This window comes from Telmatherina bonti, assembly GCF_933228915.1.
Source record: "Telmatherina bonti genome assembly, chromosome: 14".
NCBI lineage: Eukaryota > Metazoa > Chordata > Actinopteri > Atheriniformes > Telmatherinidae > Telmatherina > Telmatherina bonti.
The window spans coordinates 16,236,091-16,259,418 of record NC_136612.1 but is presented as its reverse complement, the minus strand read 5'-3'; the positions used below and the strand labels follow the sequence as shown (position 1 = coordinate 16,259,418).

The window sequence follows — 23,328 nt, the reverse complement described above, 5'->3', positions numbered from 1 at the left end:
AAACCCATTTAAAACTACACAATACAAAATCCAACTACAAGTTAAAAATAAAATCAATGACAAACTGAGCTATTTTTTTTAAATAAAGAAAACTTCGTGAATGTTTTGAAAATTGGGAAATGGTTAATTAATTGATTAACGCAAGTTATAAATAAAACATGGTCATATTGATGTTCCATGTTTAGAATCAGCGTAGCAACATCACAACATTACATAAAAATGCAGGGAGTAAAAAGTGGATGCCAGGGGAATACCCGACATCATCTTGCGCACACTGGATAAACGCGCTCAGTCTGTCCCGCTTTCAGGCGCAGAGGATAATAAATACCTGCTGGTAGAGTTCCTCAGCTCCACGGAACTCCCGCCTGCTTATTCTTTGGATGATAAACTGCAAAAAACAGTGAATCACATCTAAAGGTGCATCATGATTTTCCTCCGTTGACACACACCTACTCAGCCAGTGTGCGCAACCTGCTCCATCTCGCTGCTGGCTTTTACTTTCATTCTGCCACAGACGCAAACTCCATACAGGCCAGGAGGGGGAGGTTGCACCATTGAAAAAAGAAGGGCTTATTTCCATTACCACAACTCAGTTTCACGTTTGTATTTTCAGACCAGGCCCCTCTTGATGTGGCAGTGAGATTAAAGCTGAAAGCAAAATAATTTAATAACTTTAAAATAAAATATTTAAAAAAAAGAAAAAAGTTGACTTCGTTCACCTTAATGTGGTTTTTAATTAAACTGGGCTAAAAATGTTTTTTTTCTAGCAACAGCAAGAAGCCCATACCTGAAGGTTTAGAAACTGCCAAACAAAGACTCCAAGCACAGGCTGCAAGACTAATAGGAGACACACGAAGAAATAAAGGCCAGGAAAATATACCGGCTGTTCTCCAGTAACCCAGCTAAAGTGTACTTCTAATGTACCTTGTAATATCACACGAGCTAATCCACCTGTAGGCTGGAGACTCAACAATACTGGAAAACGTATAGGAGGAGAAAGCATCACATAACAGTGAAGCATCATGGTTAAAAGAACGAAGAGCAGACCACAGCTCCCCTTATAACAGAGTTCATGTTCCCATCCAACTGGCAGATATCCAGCTAAGAATCTGCAAGTATGAAGAACTGATCAGCACCTTGCTCGGACATTACCCATAACCACAGGTGAATGACGCTGACTGCACGCCATGAGCACCTAGCGGCACAGATGAACCAGCTGCTGAAGGATGGGACCCACCCTGATGACTAACTAAGGGACGGACAGTCCTGATACTGCAAGATCCCAAGAAGGGATCGGTCCCATCCAACTCTTAGCCAATAATGTCTCTCCACAACATGGAAACTCCTGTTTTAGGCATCACGGCGGCTAAGAAAGTGGGCACTTGGATCAATAAATGACAGACAAACAGAAATGCATTGGTAAAGGAACTAGAGGAGCGAAAAACCAGTGAGCCGAGACTACAAAAGCAGACAAACCTGTGCAGCGCCTGGACTGCTTACCAGAAAGCCTATGACTCAGTGCCACATACTGGAATGTCTGAAGCTGTACACGATTTGGCATGCTCAAGTCTCCATCAAATGTGGCATATACCATGGAGATGCCCTGTCCCCGTTGCTGTTCTGCAAAGATCTGAACCCCAACAGCCAATTAATAAACAAGACGGGCTACGGATAAAGACTCAGGAATGGGGCCACCATCAGTCACCTCCTCTACATGGAGACATCAACTCACTGATCCACGCCACTAGGATCTACAGCAGGGACACCAGAGTGGTATTCAGACTGGAGAAATGTGGCCAAATAGTAACAAAGAAAGGAAGGTCATTGCATTCCCAGAGGGCAAGATAACAGCTGTGGAGGCCTTGGTATACCAAAAGCAAATGGCAACAATGAAGAGGCCACAAGGAACGCTGCCACTGCCAAATATCTGCAACTAGAAAGACATTAAGGACAAGTTCAGACCATAGATGTTAAAACACGGACGTAGATGCCTGGATCTATAAACAAAACCTAAAAACAAAACATCCAGCAACAAAGGTCCAGGACCACAGAGCAGCTAGAGTCCTACATCAGACCAGAGTGAGACTCTAAAACTCCTGCAGCTGGCCTCCTCGCTTCCCAGATGTTTACAGACAGCTGTTAACAGAAGAGGGAATACTACACAATGGTAAAAAATCCAGTTTTAATAAATGTTACAAACATTCAATTAAAAATGAGTTTATAGGTCCATGCAAGGATAAAATGTCTCACCTTTAACGTCTTATGTGTTGTTTATATTCTGTTGGGGATAAAATATGACTTGACATTTGTAAATCATTGCATTCTGTTTTCATAAACATTTCCACAGAGTCCCGACCTGTTTCTTAGCTTTGTTCATTTATTCTTGTTGCTTATAAATGCAGAGGTGACCTGTGTTATGATGGGTACACACTCGACTGTTCAAATGTCTGACCTAAAGGACAACTAAGTCCAATTGAAGAGCTTTCAGTAAACAATACTTACTGACAAGTAAATCAGTTCCTCTAAAAATTCATGTTTTATACAACTCGTTTGGAAACCGGTGAGCATCACCACACGACTTGGCAGGGTTTGAAATCCTGTGGTAAAGCTACCTATCGCACCTAACTTTAAAAGAATCAGCTGGAAACAGGAACAACAAAGATTTATTTATAAAATGAAAAGCACCTGCTCTACTTGTTAATCAGTTTTTAGTATCTACTTGTCACTCTATGCTGGCACACCCATGAAATAAGTGCTCAATTCTCTGTAAGTGTGTATCCTCATTGAGTCAGCTCAGGTACCTGCTCTTTCTCTTATTTTTTTTTAACTTCAAAAATGTGTTTTTCTTGCTAGGATTTTAACACTGTATTATTTGTAACACAATGAGAACAATGCAACATTATTACTGGTATGTTATAGTGTAATAATTACTTTCAACACAGAGAGCTTATCATGCCCAGAAAGCCAATGTTTGCTCTTGTCAGTAGGTCATGTTGAAGTAACCGTGGCTAAAATAGATATTTATGCCAAAACTTTAGCTGATCATCAGTGTTTGCAGATTTACCACAGCAAATTCTGTAATGACTGTACAAAGTCATCACTCTGTGATTTGCATCACAAGTTTTAACGTTTCACTGAAAACCCCCAAAACTACCAATATGGCCGTGGCACTGCCTGCAATAAAATACCTCTCCTCTGTTCATTTTGTTTTTATCCCAAAATGGAGCAGACCTCCAAACCATAACGAATCAGAAACCGTGGAAACACTGGATGTAATTAGCTGGCAGTGACCTTGGTTATTTGGTTAAGTTTTCGAGGGGGAAGGTTTGTGGAGCAGCCTGGGAGAGACTTGGGAAGGGCTCAAAATGAAAGCGAAAGTAAGTCTCTAATTCACCACCGGGCGTTAACATGTAACATGGCATGCTCTAGGCAACAAACAAAGGAGAGTTTGTGTTGCCAAGAAGAGAAAAAAAAAAAAAAAAAAAAAAAAAAGGGTAGGAAAGCACCTGGCTTTTTATAAGAGAAAAACAAAGTGTCAACTCCGCAGTGGTGCCAGTACAAACATAAAATATAAGCTGTAAGAGTTTTCCTGTAAGTCATGATATTTCAGGAAAATCACACGTTATGGAAATAAAAAGGAGGCAGAAAAAACAGAAAAGACAGAACATGAAACAGAGTGACACTCAATTAAGGGGCAACATGATCTATTACTGACTTTTTAAAATGAAAATATATATATATATTTTTGCTGCATCGTGTCCTGTATGTGTCATATAGAACAATGTATGACAAAATATAGATATCTATCACCCCAATATTGTCTGTTAGTATCATTCAACAACTGAGATTTCAAAGCAAACATAAGATAATGATGAAATAACTTACCCAAGTGTAAATCCATGTTATCAAAGATATCTGTGAGTCCATCTGTACAACATGTCGGACTACATGCACTCCCTGAAACCTCCGCTGTGTTGTCTGTATTCATCTCCATAATGCTAAAAAATGCCTTTGAGTAAAAGGAGTCATCTTTCACAACAGTTTTAGACTCTTTATGTGTCTCTGAAAAACTTTCTCCAAGTCCAGAAAGTGCTCTACATTGTGCACCAACCGTCCAGCAACGCTGGTCTTCTGTTGCATCCGTTGTCCTGACAGCTGACCAGCACACATCTTGATGGCCGTCCAAAATGGTGGTGATGTCATTTATCTCTGTTGCTGTGCAGGCTTCAACAGGTGAGGCGTTTCCTGCTGTCCCGATGATCCTGAAGTGATCCATGTTGGATCCAATTATTGCCGTGGTGTCGAGTGTAGAGAAAGGAAGCTTCTCTGACTCATCGCCGACTGCTTCTGGATCAGATGTGAAGTTTGTGATCCCTGACTCTGCACACTCAGAGCTGCCAGTGTGTGCATCAAGCATCCTGCAAGCGGCTACAAGCTCAATTTCCTCTTCCATGTCCAGAACAGAGCACGGTGCTTCGCTGTCCAACACCATTTTGTCACTTGTTGAGCAGCCGGCAGTCACGAAGGGAGCCAGCGGCAGCAGCATCCCTCGTCCTTTCTCCCACTGCTGCCACAGAGGAATGGCAATCCTCCTTGCTGCTTCCTCTACCTGCTCTGACCACTCCTTCTCATACTCCAACTTCCCCTCATTCACACTTTCATTCTCACTTCCAAGCTTCTGTGTTTGTTGTTCTCCATTCTGCAGTTCTGCATTACTGAATTTAAGGCTGAACTGATAATCAGACTCTGTTAATGCAGAAAAGTCTCTTTGATTGAGGAAGTTTTTATCCCTTTCTGTCTCTTCGCTAAATTCTTGAGTTTCTTTTGGATTACTTTTGGAAATATATTGATATTCAAAAGGCTGGATCATCTGTATCCTTGGTCCTGTGTCATAATTCCCATCCAGAAATAAGAGACACTCTAATTCCTCCAGCTTGATGTCATCAATAGCAGCTTCTGATCCTCCAGTCTTCACTAGATTGATCTGGGTCTGATTAAGATGCTGGTGGATGGTCGATCCTGGAGAATTTAAAGCCGTCTCACATCCAGCTGCAACCACACAACCATCCGTAAGCCAATTCAGACTCAAGCTCTTGCTGTACGTCTCCGAGATGATCTGCTCCTCCACTAAGGCCTTCAGCAGAGTCTGGACCTCAGCTGGGGAGGCCCAGGTCAGAACTGCCCGCACTTTGTCCAGAACCTCCGCAAACTGAGCCATGGCGATGACGCCTGCATCGGAAGCATCGAGTTCTCACAACGACGATACTTTCTCATGAGGAACACGGAGTTTTGAAGATTTTTTTTTTTTTTTAAAAGGACACTGATATTTGTGCAGGAGGCGTTCTGAGACAGGGAGGTGCTTTTGAGGTTGGAGGGGAAGTCTGCTTCTAGAAATGTTAACAATACAGGCTGGAGCAGGCAGTAGCATCATCATTAGAACTACTAGGAAGTAGAGTTGCGCAATAATTATTTAAAGAAATCTGTTGTGAGGAATAATTCCTGTTTTATGTTTTCACTTTGTTATATAAAAATAATTATAGTCTTTAAGAGCTGCATGTTCAGTTAGTATTATTAAGCCTGCTTTTTAGCTCAAAGATCACAAATATACAACAATGAACACTCAACAACTAAAAGTCACATAGCACCAAAAGGCATCTCTTTGTAAGTTTTTTAACTGTTTTGCAACAAATGCACTCAAGAAATCACCTGATTTCATGGAGTCAGAGACTTTCTGATCGTCCAACAGGATATAATCACACAGGTGACACATTTATTTCTTTGCCTAATAAAAAAAAAAAACAAAAAAAAAAACCATCAGCCCAAAACTCCTCTTGAGCAGGTCAGGATGTGTTTTTTTTTACACATTAACCTTATGAAAATTACTGATTCACAAGCGGCACAGATGAACCAGCTGCTGAAGGATGGGACCCACCCTGATGACTAACTAAGGGACGGACAGTCCTGATACTGCAAGATCCCAAGAAGGGATCGGTCCCATCCAACTCTTAGCCAATAATGTCTCTCCACAACATGGAAACTCCTGTTTTAGGCATCACGGCGGCTAAGAAAGTGGGCACTTGGATCAATAAATGACAGACAAACAGAAATGCATTGGTAAAGGAACTAGAGGAGCGAAAAACCAGTGAGCCGAGACTACAAAAGCAGACAAACCTGTGCAGCGCCTGGACTGCTTACCAGAAAGCCTATGACTCAGTGCCACATACTGGAATGTCTGAAGCTGTACACGATTTGGCATGCTCAAGTCTCCATCAAATGTGGCATATACCATGGAGATGCCCTGTCCCCGTTGCTGTTCTGCAAAGATCTGAACCCCAACAGCCAATTAATAAACAAGACGGGCTACGGATAAAGACTCAGGAATGGGGCCACCATCAGTCACCTCCTCTACATGGAGACATCAACTCACTGATCCATGCCACTAGGATCTACAGCAGGGACACCAGAGTGGTATTCAGACTGGAGAAATGTGACCAAATAGTAACAAAGAAAGGAAGGTCATTGCATTCCCAGAGGGCAACATAACAGCTGTGGAGGCCTTGGTATACCAAAAGCAAATGGCAACAATGAAGAGGCCACAAGGAACGCTGCCACTGCCAAATATCTGCAACTAGAAAGACATTAAGGACAAGTTCAGACCATAGATGTTAAAACACGGACGTAGATGCCTGGATCTATAAACAAAACCTAAAAACAAAACATCCAGCAACAAAGGTCCAGGACCACAGAGCAGCTAGAGTCCTACATCAGACCAGAGTGAGACTCTAAAACTCCTGCAGCTGGCCTCCTCGCTTCCCAGATGTTTACAGACAGCTGTTAACAGAAGAGGGAATACTACACAATGGTAAAAAATCCAGTTTTAATAAATGTTACAAACATTCAATTAAAAATGAGTTTATAGGTCCATGCAAGGATAAAATGTCTCACCTTTAACGTCTTATGTGTTGTTTATATTCTGTTGGGGATAAAATATGACTTGACATTTGTAAATCATTGCATTCTGTTTTCATAAACATTTCCACAGAGTCCCGACCTGTTTCTTAGCTTTGTTCATTTATTCTTGTTGCTTATAAATGCAGAGGTGACCTGTGTTATGATGGGTACACACTCGACTGTTCAAATGTCTGACCTAAAGGACAACTAAGTCCAATTGAAGAGCTTTCAGTAAACAATACTTACTGACAAGTAAATCAGTTCCTCTAAAAATTCATGTTTTATACAACTCGTTTGGAAACCGGTGAGCATCACCACACGACTTGGCAGGGTTTGAAATCCTGTGGTAAAGCTACCTATCGCACCTAACTTTAAAAGAATCAGCTGGAAACAGGAACAACAAAGATTTATTTATAAAATGAAAAGCACCTGCTCTACTTGTTAATCAGTTTTTAGTATCTACTTGTCACTCTATGCTGGCACACCCATGAAATAAGTGCTCAATTCTCTGTAAGTGTGTATCCTCATTGAGTCAGCTCAGGTACCTGCTCTTTCTCTTATTTTTTTTTAACTTCAAAAATGTGTTTTTCTTGCTAGGATTTTAACACTGTATTATTTGTAACACAATGAGAACAATGCAACATTATTACTGGTATGTTATAGTGTAATAATTACTTTCAACACAGAGAGCTTATCATGCCCAGAAAGCCAATGTTTGCTCTTGTCAGTAGGTCATGTTGAAGTAACCGTGGCTAAAATAGATATTTATGCCAAAACTTTAGCTGATCATCAGTGTTTGCAGATTTACCACAGCAAATTCTGTAATGACTGTACAAAGTCATCACTCTGTGATTTGCATCACAAGTTTTAACGTTTCACTGAAAACCCCCAAAACTACCAATATGGCCGTGGCACTGCCTGCAATAAAATACCTCTCCTCTGTTCATTTTGTTTTTATCCCAAAATGGAGCAGACCTCCAAACCATAACGAATCAGAAACCGTGGAAACACTGGATGTAATTAGCTGGCAGTGACCTTGGTTATTTGGTTAAGTTTTCGAGGGGGAAGGTTTGTGGAGCAGCCTGGGAGAGACTTGGGAAGGGCTCAAAATGAAAGCGAAAGTAAGTCTCTAATTCACCACCGGGCGTTAACATGTAACATGGCATGCTCTAGGCAACAAACAAAGGAGAGTTTGTGTTGCCAAGAAGAGAAAAAAAAAAAAAAGGGTAGTGTTGGGGAAAATTGTTATGAGTTTGGTTTGTATTAAGTATTAGACATATATGCATTGATTTGCTGTGATCCTGCTGTGTTTTGTGTCTATGCACAAAGCTTTCTTTAAGTCATATGATCCTTGTCTGGAATGTGCATACAAAGTCTGAGACAGGAAGAGTTTCCTGCAGGGCATCTGTTTTTGTCAACTGCTTGGTTGACCAGTTGTCTAAAGGTTAGAGGTTAAAGGTAATAAAGTAATATAGTGAGTGATTGATGCTTAGTGAGTTCAGTTTAGTCTTAAATAAGAGATAATGATTGTTTCATATGGTGTGCTCAGCAACTAGGAGGAGTTAAGCATGGTTTATAATTGGGTGTTACTTCAGCATCTGCAGAGAGAGTTCTCTCTCCAAGCTCCAGCGTGTGCTTGTATTAGTTTATAATAAAATGTTCATTGTAAGAAGACAGTTGACTCTTAGATGTATTACAACTTCTCAAGACCAGAGTATTTTCCACCACAGTTTTTGGGGGCTCGTCTCGGGATCCTGCGTCAGTCCGCCCAGGTTGGGGATAGACGGGTTGGCCACCTGAATCCACAGATTCATCCTAAGAACCTCAATTAGAGAATTTCAGAGGACAGGACGTCTTTCTCCCACCCGTGGTCGACTACGCCAGGACTCCTTCTGAACCAGTGTGAAAAGACAATGGTGAGAAGTGTTATTCTAAATTTATATTAATTTTCAGACTCAAACTGGAGTCAAACATTACTAGAAATTTATCACAAATTAATAATCAATATCTTAATTAATAATCACAATATTTTTCTGTTTTGTGGTCAATTGTCTTCATTATTCTCATTGTGACAGGGATTCTCCTCCTCACCTCCTCATCGAAAGAATAACTCAAGGGATAAGAGAATAACTTAAGACGAGATCAGGTTGACGTCATAAATAAAATCCTGTGAGTTTAAGTTAAGTTTAAGTTAAAGTTTAAGTTAAAAATCGTGAGTAACAAGACCAAGTCGTAAGTGCTGTGAGCTAGACGTAGCAAGACCAGACCAGTAAATCTTGTGAGTTACAAGACCGAGACCAGTAAATTAGTCAGTAAGTCCTGTGAGCTCGAGAAGCAAGACCAGGCCAACCTTGAGTTAGAAAATTGAGAGGAAAGCCATCTTGAGTGGGGAGGAACAGAGAAGAAACTGTGTGGGCTGGTTTCTGGAGACATTGAGAATTTTGCCTGATAATTCTACAAAGGTGTGGGATTGACCCTCTGTGTACATCCGCTGCAAACAGAACTAGTTCCTTTGCAGTAGGAGGTTGATGTACAGCACCATTAAGGAGTTGAAATCTCTGTCTTCATGTGAGGGGAAACTGGGGTGGTTGTGTAAAATTTCCTGTGTTAAACTTGATTGGACTGATTGTGTGGAGAATTAAAACCACGTCTTGTGAAGCCACACCGGACTCTCGCAGGAGAGCCTAGAAGCTTGTGTGGGGGTAGACAAACGTGGGGGCACGACCCATTCACATGCATTCATCCAACTGTTGAAGTGAATTGTTTGTGTAAAATCTAATTTACTGCAGTAAGAAAAAAAAAAAAACAAACAACAAAAAATGTATGAGAGAAGGAAGTGAGGAAAAGAGTGTGTTCATTAAAGGCCTTCTGCTCACTGAAGGAGATGATGTCATAGCATGTTAGGCAGAAACAAACATATAAATCCTGTGTAAAATAGCTGCTTGTGCTTTTCTTCCCAAAGCTTTTATAAGAGCATAAAAGCCACTCCCTGTATGAATGTGGAACCCTTTTCCTAAGGAAAAGCAGTTCTTTATTATCACCTGAGAACATTTTAAAGAGCAACAACATATTAAGAATGAAAAATCAGAAATGTGAGAGATGTGATTTATAGTATTAGGAACTTATTATGTTAAATTACTGTACATTGTGTGGGCAATAAACTTAGGTTTCTGTCTGTTCCCTTTCAGACATTCATAAGGTGATTTTTATTCCTTTACTACTGCAATTATTAATTTATGCCTAGCATGTCTAAATAAATTTAGATAAACTGGAAATAAATAATGCAGCTGAAGGATGCTGAAAATAAGCATAATGTTAGGAAAAAAAGAAAATTCTTGACCTTAAAATAGGAATGGTGAACCAACGTGCTAGAGTAAATTTCCCTTGCAATAAGTTCACTTTAGCTAAATGTGAGCTAACGGCGAGAAGAGAAGTTCTCAGAACAAGTGTATCTTCTTAGCAAGATCATGTTCAGCTTTCCCAGGAGAGAACTGAGTTATGAATCCACTGATAATATAGTCTCACACACACAATTACAATGTAATATTCAAGTTACATGATGTTCACAGCACAGAACATGGTCCACATAATATGTTTGCCACAGGATTCAGAAGAAAACTATTATAATTATGAGGCTATGATCTTTATTTTCCCCTTACTGGAGAAGAAAATACACTACATGACCAAATGGTTCAGTCTCAAAAGCTCGTCTGCTGTATGGTGTTGGACACATTGCAGCGTTCCCTTCTAAACCCTTGTCAGCATGCAGCTTGGTCCACAGGGACCTCAAATGTCTATCTTGCCTGAAGGGGATTCAGAGGAGGGGCTGGGGGAGAGTGAGTTCTTGATCCGGGTCACTGCAGAGTTCTGGGTGTCACGCGTGGTCAGTCAGGAGACTGGAGCAGAAACGGTCCCTACAACCTAAAGCATCATTCCACCTCCCTTCTGTGTCAGCTCTGAGTCCTGGAGCAGAACCTGATATGCAGATGTGGCTGCATGGACCCGGCCGCTGCTGATGGCCTGGGGATCCCAGAACCAGAGGGTCTGGCAGAGCCCTGTTGGTTGTGACTGTGAACAGTGTGGATATGGCTCCTATGGTGGACATGTGAGCTGGATTTTCACCTTTGACCTCTGGAGGTGATGGATCCTCCTTGTCCTCAGACTGTGTTTCAGTTGTGGGATTTTCTGTAAGTAAAAGACTAACAATGTGGCCGGCAGGCAGCACAAATCCCACCCCGACTACAGAATCAGATGATGTTTTCTGGAATGAGCTGCACCCTGATTCTGTCAGAAAGACTGTTGTGTTCACTCAGTTCTCTGTGGAAAACCTGGATCTCCTTCCTTGAACTTTTGCCTACTTTCTGATCCTTTACATGTTACTCTTAATTAATTACACATATGAATCTGATTTATCTACCAGGAAGCTTTGATGAACATGTGTCGGGCACTTCCTGGCATGAATTTCTGATTGTATGCTGATTGGAGGAGAGCATGATGGCTGTGGCGCGTCTGACTCCTGAGCAGATCCAGTGATACGAGCTGAATGATTATCCACAAGACCAGGCCAAGGAATGAGGCCCTACAACCAAAAATTTACTCACTGTTTCTGCTTAGCTTTATACCACATTTATGAGCATGTATAAAATTTTGCACTCCTGCAGACTTCTGCAACTGAACAATGACACAGACATCTCTGCTCTGCTGCAGGGAAGCTGAACAGTTCATACAGACAAGTCAACTTCTGGCACGCTGTGCCTTATAAAAAAAAAAAAAAAAAAAAAAAAAAAAAAAAGTGATGAATACTAAGTTTTTAATGTTTGAGACAGAATAGATGTCAAAAGAGAAAAAATAAGCCGCTATATGATATTAAATAAGAAGGTAGTTTTGTAATTTCCTGACTTCAGCGAATGCAACACAAGTACAACAATCTCCGTGTTTTATTTGCTGACAGCTGGTGTTTTATCCCTAATCTGAATTCATTATTTTGAATTAAAGCAGATATGCTCAGCGGTTAAAATACACATCAGATGATTTTTGTTTAATGAGTAGAACCAACTCTTGCGATGGCTGCCAGTAAACAGACCAGTCTCTTAGTTAACACGCTTAATAAGTAAACAAACAAGTCATTTAAGCCCTGTATGTCCTCAAAATAACATGAATATGAGGCAGATTATTTGTAACAGTATTGATACTTCCAAAGTTAAGCTAACTATGCTAAACCGTTAGCCTTGGCCTTTTCTGTTACACACGTTTGCATTAAAATCATTAAGGAAGAAGTGCTGCTGTGAGTGTGTGTACGTACATGTGTGCGTTGTGTTGTTGTAGATGAAAACAGCTTTACCATCAGTATTAGAAGTTTGTTTCTAAATGCTGCTTTAGTTCAAATGTAGATAGAAAACAAACAGCTTTATTATGACCTGAAGGTCTCTGGCTGTTCAGTACCTGAAGTCCAGCTGTTAAAGATGGGTTTACATCTTGTTGCTTTATGCTTATGCTTATGTTCACAATATATTTGGAATAGAAAGTAAGTCTTATAATGATCTCAGTTTTGTGTGTGTTGCTCCTGAATGGGTCTGTTGGAGTCTGAGAGAGACAAACCAGAGTAGACCATGAGAATAAACTAGACTACATTACTGATTAAATCAACAGTTCTGAATGAGCTTTATTTAATATATGCAGAGATTCTTCAGTGTGGTTCTGCTTCTGTCATTTAGCAGACATGACATAAACAACACGAGCAGTAAATCAGAAAGGAGATTCCAGCATGGATAAGTGTTGGTCAGACTGCTGGGAGTCCAGTTTGACACATGTTCTGCTATGCAGTACTAGAGGATTTTTCTGGTTGTTGGTTAAGATGAGACGACCTGATAGGAACTTTGCAATAAGTAATTAAATGAATTTGGTTACTTTGAATGATTACCTACCAGATAACTGAGTGGCCCTAACTGTTGCTTTGTATTGTTCATGTTTTACTCCATGACTGTTTAGCTGAAACTGACTATCCTCTGCACCCCCCAGGCCTGGCCCCTGACCGACCTCTAGTTGACCCTGACTTGATTTTCCTTTTGATGCTGTTTGCTCTGACTGTGACGCGGTGGAGGCTGCAGCTCTCCCGTCTCAGTTCTCATTACTTGAGCTTACTCTTTAGCTGAAAACGAGTCCATGTTTTGGCGCTCTCTTATGAATGACTTTCTGGATGCCATTTTCCTGAATGTTTTCCTCCCACAGGTTGCAGACGGGGAAATTTCCTTCTGGCTCTCTTTTCAGATCTTCCTTGGACCAAAAGTACTTTTTCTGGTTCTGATGTACATGCGTAACATGGAAACATGGGCCTTTTTGTGATTCTTTTTGCAGGACCCTCACCCAAGTGGGCATGGTTCCTTCCAAGACTGCCTGTTCAGACACAGCTCTGTGTGAAAGTAACGTTTTAACATATTGTCCTAACCTCATAAGAACCCTTTTCAGGCATTTGCACACAGGTGAAAGCTGCCCTTCATGAATCAGCATCTACGCAGCTCTATTCACTTCAGCCTGGAGATTTTGTCCTGATAAGAAGCTTTAAACATCAGCGCTGGAACCAACATCGATGGTTTAGGCCATTTCAGGTTTTCCTGACGACCCAGACAGCGGTAAAGGTCGCAGAGTGAGCTGCTTGGCACTACAGATTGCTTGAACCTCCTGAAGCTCTTCAGTCTGAAATTACAGAAGAATAACGCACCACCCAACAAAGGGCAGAATAATCCCTGTGGTTGCGTGGGTAAGTGAGATAGTCTACTCTCACACCTGAAGACCAGCCTTCGCTCCCAAGCAAGATCAGTGAAAGAAGCGCTCCACTGCCACTGTGATATGCCAAGTCCCACCAGAATGCCGACAGTGTCTTCACTACACCTCTGTCACCACCTAAGAGGAATGATTTGTTTCCACTTTTCTTACATTTATTGTTAGACTCAGATTTTGAAGCTGAAGTGAATGGCTCCACACTATTGTAATTTCTGAAAGATTCTTTTAAAACCTGATAGGCATGAGGCTCCTGATGTTTTGAGAATGTTGTCTTCTGTATGTATTTTTGCGTTCTGATAACAATTTCTCTTCTTATTGTTGGTCCTGTAGGACCAAGAGGAGGGAGAGTGTTGGGGAAAATTGTTATGAGTTTGGTTTGTATTAAGTATTAGACATATATGCATTGATTTGCTGTGATCCTGCTGTGTTTTGTGTCTATGCACAAAGCTTTCTTTAAGTCATATGATCCTTGTCTGGAATGTGCATACAAAGTCTGAGACAGGAAGAGTTTCCTGCAGGGCATCTGTTTTTGTCAACTGCTTGGTTGACCAGTTGTCTAAAGGTTAGAGGTTAAAGGTAATAAAGTAATATAGTGAGTGATTGATGCTTAGTGAGTTCAGTTTAGTCTTAAATAAGAGATAATGATTGTTTCATATGGTGTGCTCAGCAACTAGGAGGAGTTAAGCATGGTTTATAATTGGGTGTTACTTCAGCATCTGCAGAGAGAGTTCTCTCTCCAAGCTCCAGCGTGTGCTTGTATTAGTTTATAATAAAATGTTCATTGTAAGAAGACAGTTGACTCTTAGATGTATTACAACTTCTCAAGACCAGAGTATTTTCCACCACAGTAGGAAAGCACCTGGCTTTTTATAAGAGAAAAACAAAGTGTCAACTCCGCAGTGGTGCCAGTACAAACATAAAATATAAGCTGTAAGAGTTTTCCTGTAAGTCATGATATTTCAGGAAAATCACACGTTATGGAAATAAAAAGGAGGCAGAAAAAACAGAAAAGACAGAACATGAAACAGAGTGACACTCAATTAAGGGGCAACATGATCTATTACTGACTTTTTAAAATGAAAATATATATATATTTTTTTGCTGCATCGTGTCCTGTATGTGTCATATAGAACAATGTATGACAAAATATAGATATCTATCACCCCAATATTGTCTGTTAGTATCATTCAACAACTGAGATTTCAAAGCAAACATAAGATAATGATGAAATAACTTACCCAAGTGTAAATCCATGTTATCAAAGATATCTGTGAGTCCATCTGTACAACATGTCGGACTACATGCACTCCCTGAAACCTCCGCTGTGTTGTCTGTATTCATCTCCATAATGCTAAAAAATGCCTTTGAGTAAAAGGAGTCATCTTTCACAACAGTTTTAGACTCTTTATGTGTCTCTGAAAAACTTTCTCCAAGTCCAGAAAGTGCTCTACATTGTGCACCAACCGTCCAGCAACGCTGGTCTTCTGTTGCATCCGTTGTCCTGACAGCTGACCAGCACACATCTTGATGGCCGTCCAAAATGGTGGTGATGTCATTTATCTCTGTTGCTGTGCAGGCTTCAACAGGTGAGGCGTTTCCTGCTGTCCCGATGATCCTGAAGTGATCCATGTTGGATCCAATTATTGCCGTGGTGTCGAGTGTAGAGAAAGGAAGCTTCTCTGACTCATCGCCGACTGCTTCTGGATCAGATGTGAAGTTTGTGATCCCTGACTCTGCACACTCAGAGCTGCCAGTGTGTGCATCAAGCATCCTGCAAGCGGCTACAAGCTCAATTTCCTCTTCCATGTCCAGAACAGAGCACGGTGCTTCGCTGTCCAACACCATTTTGTCACTTGTTGAGCAGCCGGCAGTCACGAAGGGAGCCAGCGGCAGCAGCATCCCTCGTCCTTTCTCCCACTGCTGCCACAGAGGAATGGCAATCCTCCTTGCTGCTTCCTCTACCTGCTCTGACCACTCCTTCTCATACTCCAACTTCCCCTCATTCACACTTTCATTCTCACTTCCAAGCTTCTGTGTTTGTTGTTCTCCATTCTGCAGTTCTGCATTACTGAATTTAAGGCTGAACTGATAATCAGACTCTGTTAATGCAGAAAAGTCTCTTTGATTGAGGAAGTTTTTATCCCTTTCTGTCTCTTCGCTAAATTCTTGAGTTTCTTTTGGATTACTTTTGGAAATATATTGATATTCAAAAGGCTGGATCATCTGTATCCTTGGTCCTGTGTCATAATTCCCATCCAGAAATAAGAGACACTCTAATTCCTCCAGCTTGATGTCATCAATAGCAGCTTCTGATCCTCCAGTCTTCACTAGATTGATCTGGGTCTGATTAAGATGCTGGTGGATGGTCGATCCTGGAGAATTTAAAGCCGTCTCACATCCAGCTGCAACCACACAACCATCCGTAAGCCAATTCAGACTCAAGCTCTTGCTGTACGTCTCCGAGATGATCTGCTCCTCCACTAAGGCCTTCAGCAGAGTCTGGACCTCAGCTGGGGAGGCCCAGGTCAGAACTGCCCGCACTTTGTCCAGAACCTCCGCAAACTGAGCCATGGCATCGGAAGCATCGAGTTCTCACAACGACGATACTTTCTCATGAGGAACACGGAGTTTTGAAGATTTTTTTTTTTTTTTTTTAAAGGGACACTGATATTTGTGCAGGAGGCGTTCTGAGACAGGGAGGTGCTTTTGAGGTTGGAGGGGAAGTCTGCTTCTAGAAATGTTAACAATACAGGCTGGAGCAGGCAGTAGCATCATCATTAGAACTACTAGGAAGTAGAGTTGCGCAATAATTATTTAAAGAAATCTATTGTGAGGAATAATTCCTGTTTTATGTTTTCACTTTGTTATATAAAAATAATTATAGTCTTTAAGAGCTGCATGTTCAGTTAGTATTATTAAGCCTGCTTTTTAGCTCAAAGATCACAAATATACAACAATGAACACTCAACAACTAAAAGTCACATAGCACCAAAAGGCATCTCTTTGTAAGTTTTTTAACTGTTTTGCAACAAATGCACTCAAGAAATCACCTGATTTCATGGAGTCAGAGACTTTCTGATCGTCCAACAGGATATAATCACACAGGTGACACATTTATTTCTTTGCCTAATAAAAAAAAAACAAAAAAAACAAAACATCAGCCCAAAACTCCTCTTGAGCAGGTCAGGATGTGTTTTTTTTTACACATTAACCTTATGAAAATTACTGATTCACAAGCGAACGCATACGGAGATCCAAAATACTCATATGCACTAATGAGCATGTGCATATGAGTGTCACCTGAATGAGGAATTGGCTGACTGAGCCGTCTCTTCATAGAATCAAAACAGGTTTGGGTAAATAGCGCATGCCCTCATGCAGTGCCATGCCAAGACTTTTAGCTGATTACACAACAGAAAAGACAGAGCTCCCACAGCGCAGGCTACATCGTTGGCAAAGACTTCGCTGATTTTCCTGTCTGTGCTGAATAAAATCTTGGTCTTGATCTTGGTCAAAAGGGAAGGTTTTATTTTTAGTGCTGAATATGATCCTGAAACATCCTCCTACAAACACACACACACACACACACACACACACACACAAACAAAACCCAAAAACACTGTAAACTGCTCACAGCTTTTAGTCTGTAGTTTCCTACTATTGTTTCTGTCTAGATAGAGAGAAAAACATCAACTTTTTGTTGGTTTAGGTTTACTTTTTTTTTTTCTTTTTTTTTTTACACAGTTTTAATGTCATTTCTGTGGATTATTGAAGACTTTTAGGGTTTCAGAGGGGAAACTCAGTCTGAAAAGCTCTGGTCAATATATAGACTATGCAGTCATCACTGAGAGAATTAAATGGATGACTTGTGGTTACAGTTGTTTTGTCTGTTAACAGGATGCAGATGCAGTTTCAGATGTGTTTTTCACTGAACTCTGGAGGAACTATATCTAACATGAGTACAGGAGTACATGAGGACAAACACAGCATGTAGTCACACTTTAACTATAGAAATACCTGGCAAGTGATTCCACATTGGTTAATCATGTTGAGTATCTAGATTCCTAAACAGAGAAGCTAAAAGTGGACAGCTATTACGTTTGGTCAGTCTGGTTGGTCTTTTTATTTTGGTAAAACAAGTAAAATCATTTAAATATATGAAAAAACATGGATCCAACATGATGTTGCTGCTGGCTCTTGTACAGCAAGGTAGGTTGGAAACAGCAGGAAATAGTTGGATGTCACGACAACAGGATTTACAAACCGATCATGGGTTTATCTAACAGGCATTATCTCATCTGCTTAAACACAAAGAATTTGTTATTACTGCTCCACCTGGAAATAAACTGCACTAGCCTTTATGTTATAAGCGCTTATGACAGAATTATTAATTGGTCCTGCACATGTCCACACAGGCACATGAGAAGTCTTAATTATATGTTTCCTTTCTTTATATATTTCATTAAGACAAGCTATGAATGGAAGAGTCAACAAAGCAAGTATACAATGGTGCCATGTATTTTATTCTTCCTCAAAAACAATATGAACACAAAAATGAAAAAAGATTAAACTTTTAATTGTGCACTATGATGCCTCCACCTCCATCATCAGTCTCCTGAAAAGTCCACAACTATTATATGATTTGCTCTGGAGTAGCTTTTCCCTTTAAAACTAGACCATTTTGAAGACTTCTCCATTCAGAAATCATGTTTGCTTTCTTGTTGTCTGCAGATGTGTTATTTACATAAAACCACTCTATTATCAAACTGTAATCAGATATTTCTTTGCTGAGATTTCAGCTCCGTTACAATAGAAATAATCTTTATTTTTCCCAGATTTGTTGCAAGGTGAGGTCTGATTAACTCACTAAACTGATATCGAGGCTACTGCTTGACACAATGTGATAACTTCAGCTTTCCTTTGTTTGTTAGTGAATCAGTTTCTACCACACTTGTCATGTGAACAGCCTCGGGGTTTGAGTCCAATGTGGTCGTCTGATGTTCTCAGGTTGTGCTCCGCTCCTCAGTCTCTCTGTTAGAGCAGTAGTCCTGGATACCTGACGGAGGGGAGAGGAAATGGGAAAGACCTCTGATTAGCTTTAACCTCTTTTAAAGATTTCTAAATGTGTGTATTTGCTGTAAACCATCAGTCACTTAAACCGCAACTGATTCGACAGGTTTGATCTCAAGATGGAAATCGAGTTATCAAACTTTGATGCAATTCTTTTCGTTCCTCTTTAGCTGAACACTTCTTGTTTGTAAAGTAAATACTTCTTCTTTCATTGAGTTTTATCAGGAATTGGGAACATAGAGTAAATAATGTAGTCATCAAAAATTAATACGGGACTTCGCTGGAAAAGGGAATTTGACTGAGTGTGCATTTAAGTTCTGTATTCAAGAATGCAACAAAATCCACAAAATTATGCAAGAGTTGAAAACGAACACAAGCAGCGGACTCACTCTGCACGATTCTATTGTAGACTTCAGCTGCAGGAGAGTCGGGCACTTCACTGAGGAACGATTTTCCTTCATCGCAGCTCCGCGCTATCCTCGGGTCCAGCGGCACCCTGCCTAGCAGAGGCAGATTCAGATCTGCACACATTTTCTCAGCACCTCCGCTGGTGGGGGGGAAGATCTGCGATGTATTCTGCAAGAGAGGAGAAAAGAGGATCATTCATTTGTGTTCCTGTCAGACATGCTTATTATGAATTCAGCTTTGACCAAACATGCAACCCATGGTGCAAATGAAAGCTTTAGATGGAGTTAATAAGCAGTAATGAGTGAAGAGACCCCTCATCTTTACCAGCCAGACTTACACAAACTTGCACACAATCTGCACACTTTTAAATTCAGTGTCTGCGATGCTTTCTGCTGCACATTTATATTCTTCCACCACTTATTCTCTATTACTTCGAGGAGTTCCTCAAGTGGCCTGAGCAACAGACGATCCTACATTTATTTCCCTGTTCGGTGGTCTTTATTGTCACAGTCAGCCAGTCGTCTGTGAAACTGGGAGAATACTCCAGTAGTTTAGTGACACCATTGTAAAAAAAAAAAAAGTCTAACCAACATGTGTGTGTGTGTGTGTGTGTGTGTGTGTGTGTGTGTGTGTGGTGGTGGTGGGGGGGGGGGGGGGGGGGGGGGGGGGTAATCTGGGAATAACCAGAAATCAATAGAAAACGTGACTTCACATTCAACAGCACAACAAAGTTAATTTCATTTAATCCTTTTTAACCATTATGTGACAGACATGAAAGACAGAAGCTGTACTTTATCACCTTTTAGGTCATTCATAATGCACCGAGAGGGAAAAAACAAATGGCATTAATAGATTTTTTTTTTTTTTTTAAATAAATTGATCTAAAGTCTGTGTTCAAAGCAAACTACACTAGTTAAATTAAGGGAAATGATAAAAAAAAAAAAAAAAAAAGACCATGCCAGACAGCCTTTGTTCAGTTTAGTTTCACTTGCTACCACTGTTTCGCTTGCCAGTGTGCGGTCTGTCTGGCACAGTGAATAGTTTTATACATGGACATCATGCAGCTTTAAGAACGCAAGATCAGATATACATGAAGGAACATGTGATCTGTGGTTTTTTTCCTTTCTTTTTTTTTTTTTTTTTTTTTTAAATCGGATTAAGCGTTTCCGATAATGAATGAATAAATGAATTTATGTCCTGTGTGTGTTTTTGCATTTGTCAGTGACCTTGCATTTAGGACACACAAAGCCGCTCATGTTCTCCACCACTCCGATGATGGGAAGCTTCACCTTCTGGCAGAACCTAATCTCTTTCCGCACATCCTGCAACGACACCTCCTACAGAGACAAACACAGGAAGCAGAAACATGTTGGCAGAAAGAGAAAGAAGACATGATGGAAAAACTAAACTGTTTTAATGCATAAGTATGTTGAAATGCTTGATTGAAAAACATTTGAGGTAAAGTTAGCCAACAAATAAGTCTAAATGTCAAAGGTGGTGGCTTCTCTCCGGGTAATTCCAGCCTGGACAGGATTTGGTCATGGTTTAGCAGGAACTAAAGGAATGAGGAAGCGTTCTTGTTTTGGTTTAATCTCATGGCTCCACAACCAAATAAAGCACCAGGAAACATTAACTAAAATTACAAACTCCCCAGAGACAGAAAAAAAACTGATTTTGGGACACATAGAAGCAAATCAGAGTAGAATGGGCTTGGAAAAATATTTCTTGGCACAGTGCTCAGGTTGTCGTCCTCTGACAGAAACATTGCAAAAGAAACTGCATGCAAATCTATTAAATAGTCATTTGACATATTAAAAGTGTCCACTGTGGCTCCAACTGAGCAGAAAAAACTGTTTTTATTAAATATCCTCACGAATATCCGGTTTGTTTCAAAGAACAGAAATACTGAAACAATGTCTTTACACAGAGAGAAAACAGGGTAATTCTTTTCATTATTATTATGACATTATGGGTGTGTCACTTACCTTAAGCTGCATTTAAACTTTTTTTTTTTTTTTTTTTTTTTTAATCAGACTATGTATAACACACTTGGTGATTACAGACCGAAGTACAATGCTGAGTTCACACGTCTGTCAGGAAACTGAAAATGTTTTATTCTATAAAAAGTAAACCCTTAAAACAAAATAATGATAAATCTGCCGTGTTTTGTACAGTTGCTGCAGCCAACATTAGATTTCTTCTAGACATAATAACCAAACATGTCACAACTTGCCATGTCATCCTGTGCCACACTGTCTCAGCCTTTTATTGGTTTATGGCAGGGCGATTCAACTCTGCAGCACTGCAGGTTTTCAGTGGTTTTCATAGGCTGTTGGATCCATTTAGACCGAGTCAGATGTGTTGAAGCATGAATACAGTGAAAACCTGCAGGGCTGTGGCCTTTGTGGCACTGAGCTGAATAGAGCTGGTTTATGGTTAAACAGCTTTCTTTGTCCAAACTCACTTTAATGTCCAACATAATCCCATCTTTCTGACATATCTCTTCACTGAATCACAAATGGGATTTTATTATTGTGCTTCAGAATCATGAACATTTCTATAATGGAGTAAGTTTGACATCTATAAGTTCTTTGTTTAAGGTTAGTAAGATATGTCTTGGGATTTAAACACAAAGGTGAGAATATTTTTAATCACCTCTGGCTCCAGAATATCATTCTGATTTGTCTTTATCTACAAATTAGGAGCCAACAGGGTTGATACTCAATATAAATAATTAGTTACTCGTTACTTCTGTAAATTGTAATGAGATTACTTTACTTGTTACCGCATTAGAGAAGTAAGGTCACGGAGGAGCTACACGGTGTAGACGTGGACTGTCTGCAGGAAGAAATATGCCTTGCTATAAATCCATAAATGGAGGCTATGATAAGGTCATGCTGTGCCGATACAGGCAACCAAGACTCCCTGAACTAAAATGTTCATTAGGCTGAGGTCCCCCGCAGTTCATCAACACCTCATCATCCACATGTTCGAATGGAAACTGGATCTATTAACGCTTTCCTGGAAGAACTGCACCTCCTTTCAGATCTAACTTCCTGCTCAGGTCTGAGGTATGAGTGAGCACACTAATATATATAAATATAATCTTGTTTTTCAGTGTTTTCAGCACTTCAATAGCAGAAAGATGTCACACAGCAGCTGATCGATCAGACTGATCAGTTCCTTCCACTGATCTGATAAAGTCAAATAAAATAACTTTAGTTATTAGTAACAATTATTTATAAGTCGTCTTGTTCATGAGCAGGTAGCTCAGTAAAATCTATCTCTATGGCAACATATCCAGGCAAGGACACACATAAGCAGCACGTACACATGCGGCTTAAAAGGATCGGAACTTCACACAAAAGGCAAACACGGCTCGGCTAATGCAGGAAAGCAAGATTCTACAGTATGGTAAAGTACTTTTGTTACTGATATTTTGAGTGTAGTTCTTTACTTTACTTTGTTACCCAAAAAACGTAAACGTTATCCCCAACGCTGGGTGCTAGTCAAGTGCTGGTAATACCTACATGTGTGACTGAGACACACCAGGCAGTCCTTGGATCTCTGAATAAGTAAATACCAACAGGAGATGACCTTCCTTACAGGTTATACCTTATTGTTTCTCTTTCAGCTTGTCCCTCTGAAGGGATCACCACCGCGAATCATTCCGCAGGTGAAGTGGCACCTGTTTTACACCAGATGCCCTTCCTGTCGCAACCCTCTGCATTCATCCGGGCTTGGGACCGGCTCTCAGAGAACCACCATGTCACCTCAGGGCTGCACAAGTTATACCTTACTGTAAAAGTAAACTAATCAGACTTGATTGTTTACACTCTATGAGTTCTGTTTACTTAATCAAATCAAACTTTATTCATAAGGTACTTTTCATATAGTACAAATGTAGCGCAAATTCCTTTACAGATTTTAAAAAGCATGGAAAAAAAAAAAGAACATCCCATTGATAACTAAAACTTGAGTTTTGTCCTGGTTAAGCTGTAAAATGTTTTCTGCCATCCAGGATTTGATATCTATGAAGGAGTCAACAACAGGTTCCATTAGTCTGGTGTCATCAGGACACGTGGAGATATAAAACTGTGTGTCATCTGCACAACTCTG

General features: G+C 40.3%; 1 protein-coding gene across 1 annotated transcript in view; it reads right to left on the bottom strand.

Annotated features, from left to right (window-relative positions):
* Nucleotides 1–18,248: 18,248 nt before the first annotated feature.
* The window catches only part of nubp1 (nucleotide binding protein 1 (MinD homolog, E. coli)), a 13,749-nt gene continuing 8,669 nt past the window's right edge, over nucleotides 18,249–23,328 (bottom strand). Inside the window, exons 8-10 of the mRNA XM_079252842.1 lie at nucleotides 20,436–20,546; nucleotides 19,191–19,377; nucleotides 18,249–18,787 (exon numbers count right to left, since the gene is read on the bottom strand). Of these exons, the coding sequence (XP_079108968.1) occupies nucleotides 18,735–18,787; nucleotides 19,191–19,377; nucleotides 20,436–20,546 (351 nt within the window). The 3' untranslated portion in view covers nucleotides 18,249–18,734. The remainder of the gene's footprint in view (nucleotides 18,788–19,190; nucleotides 19,378–20,435; nucleotides 20,547–23,328) is intronic.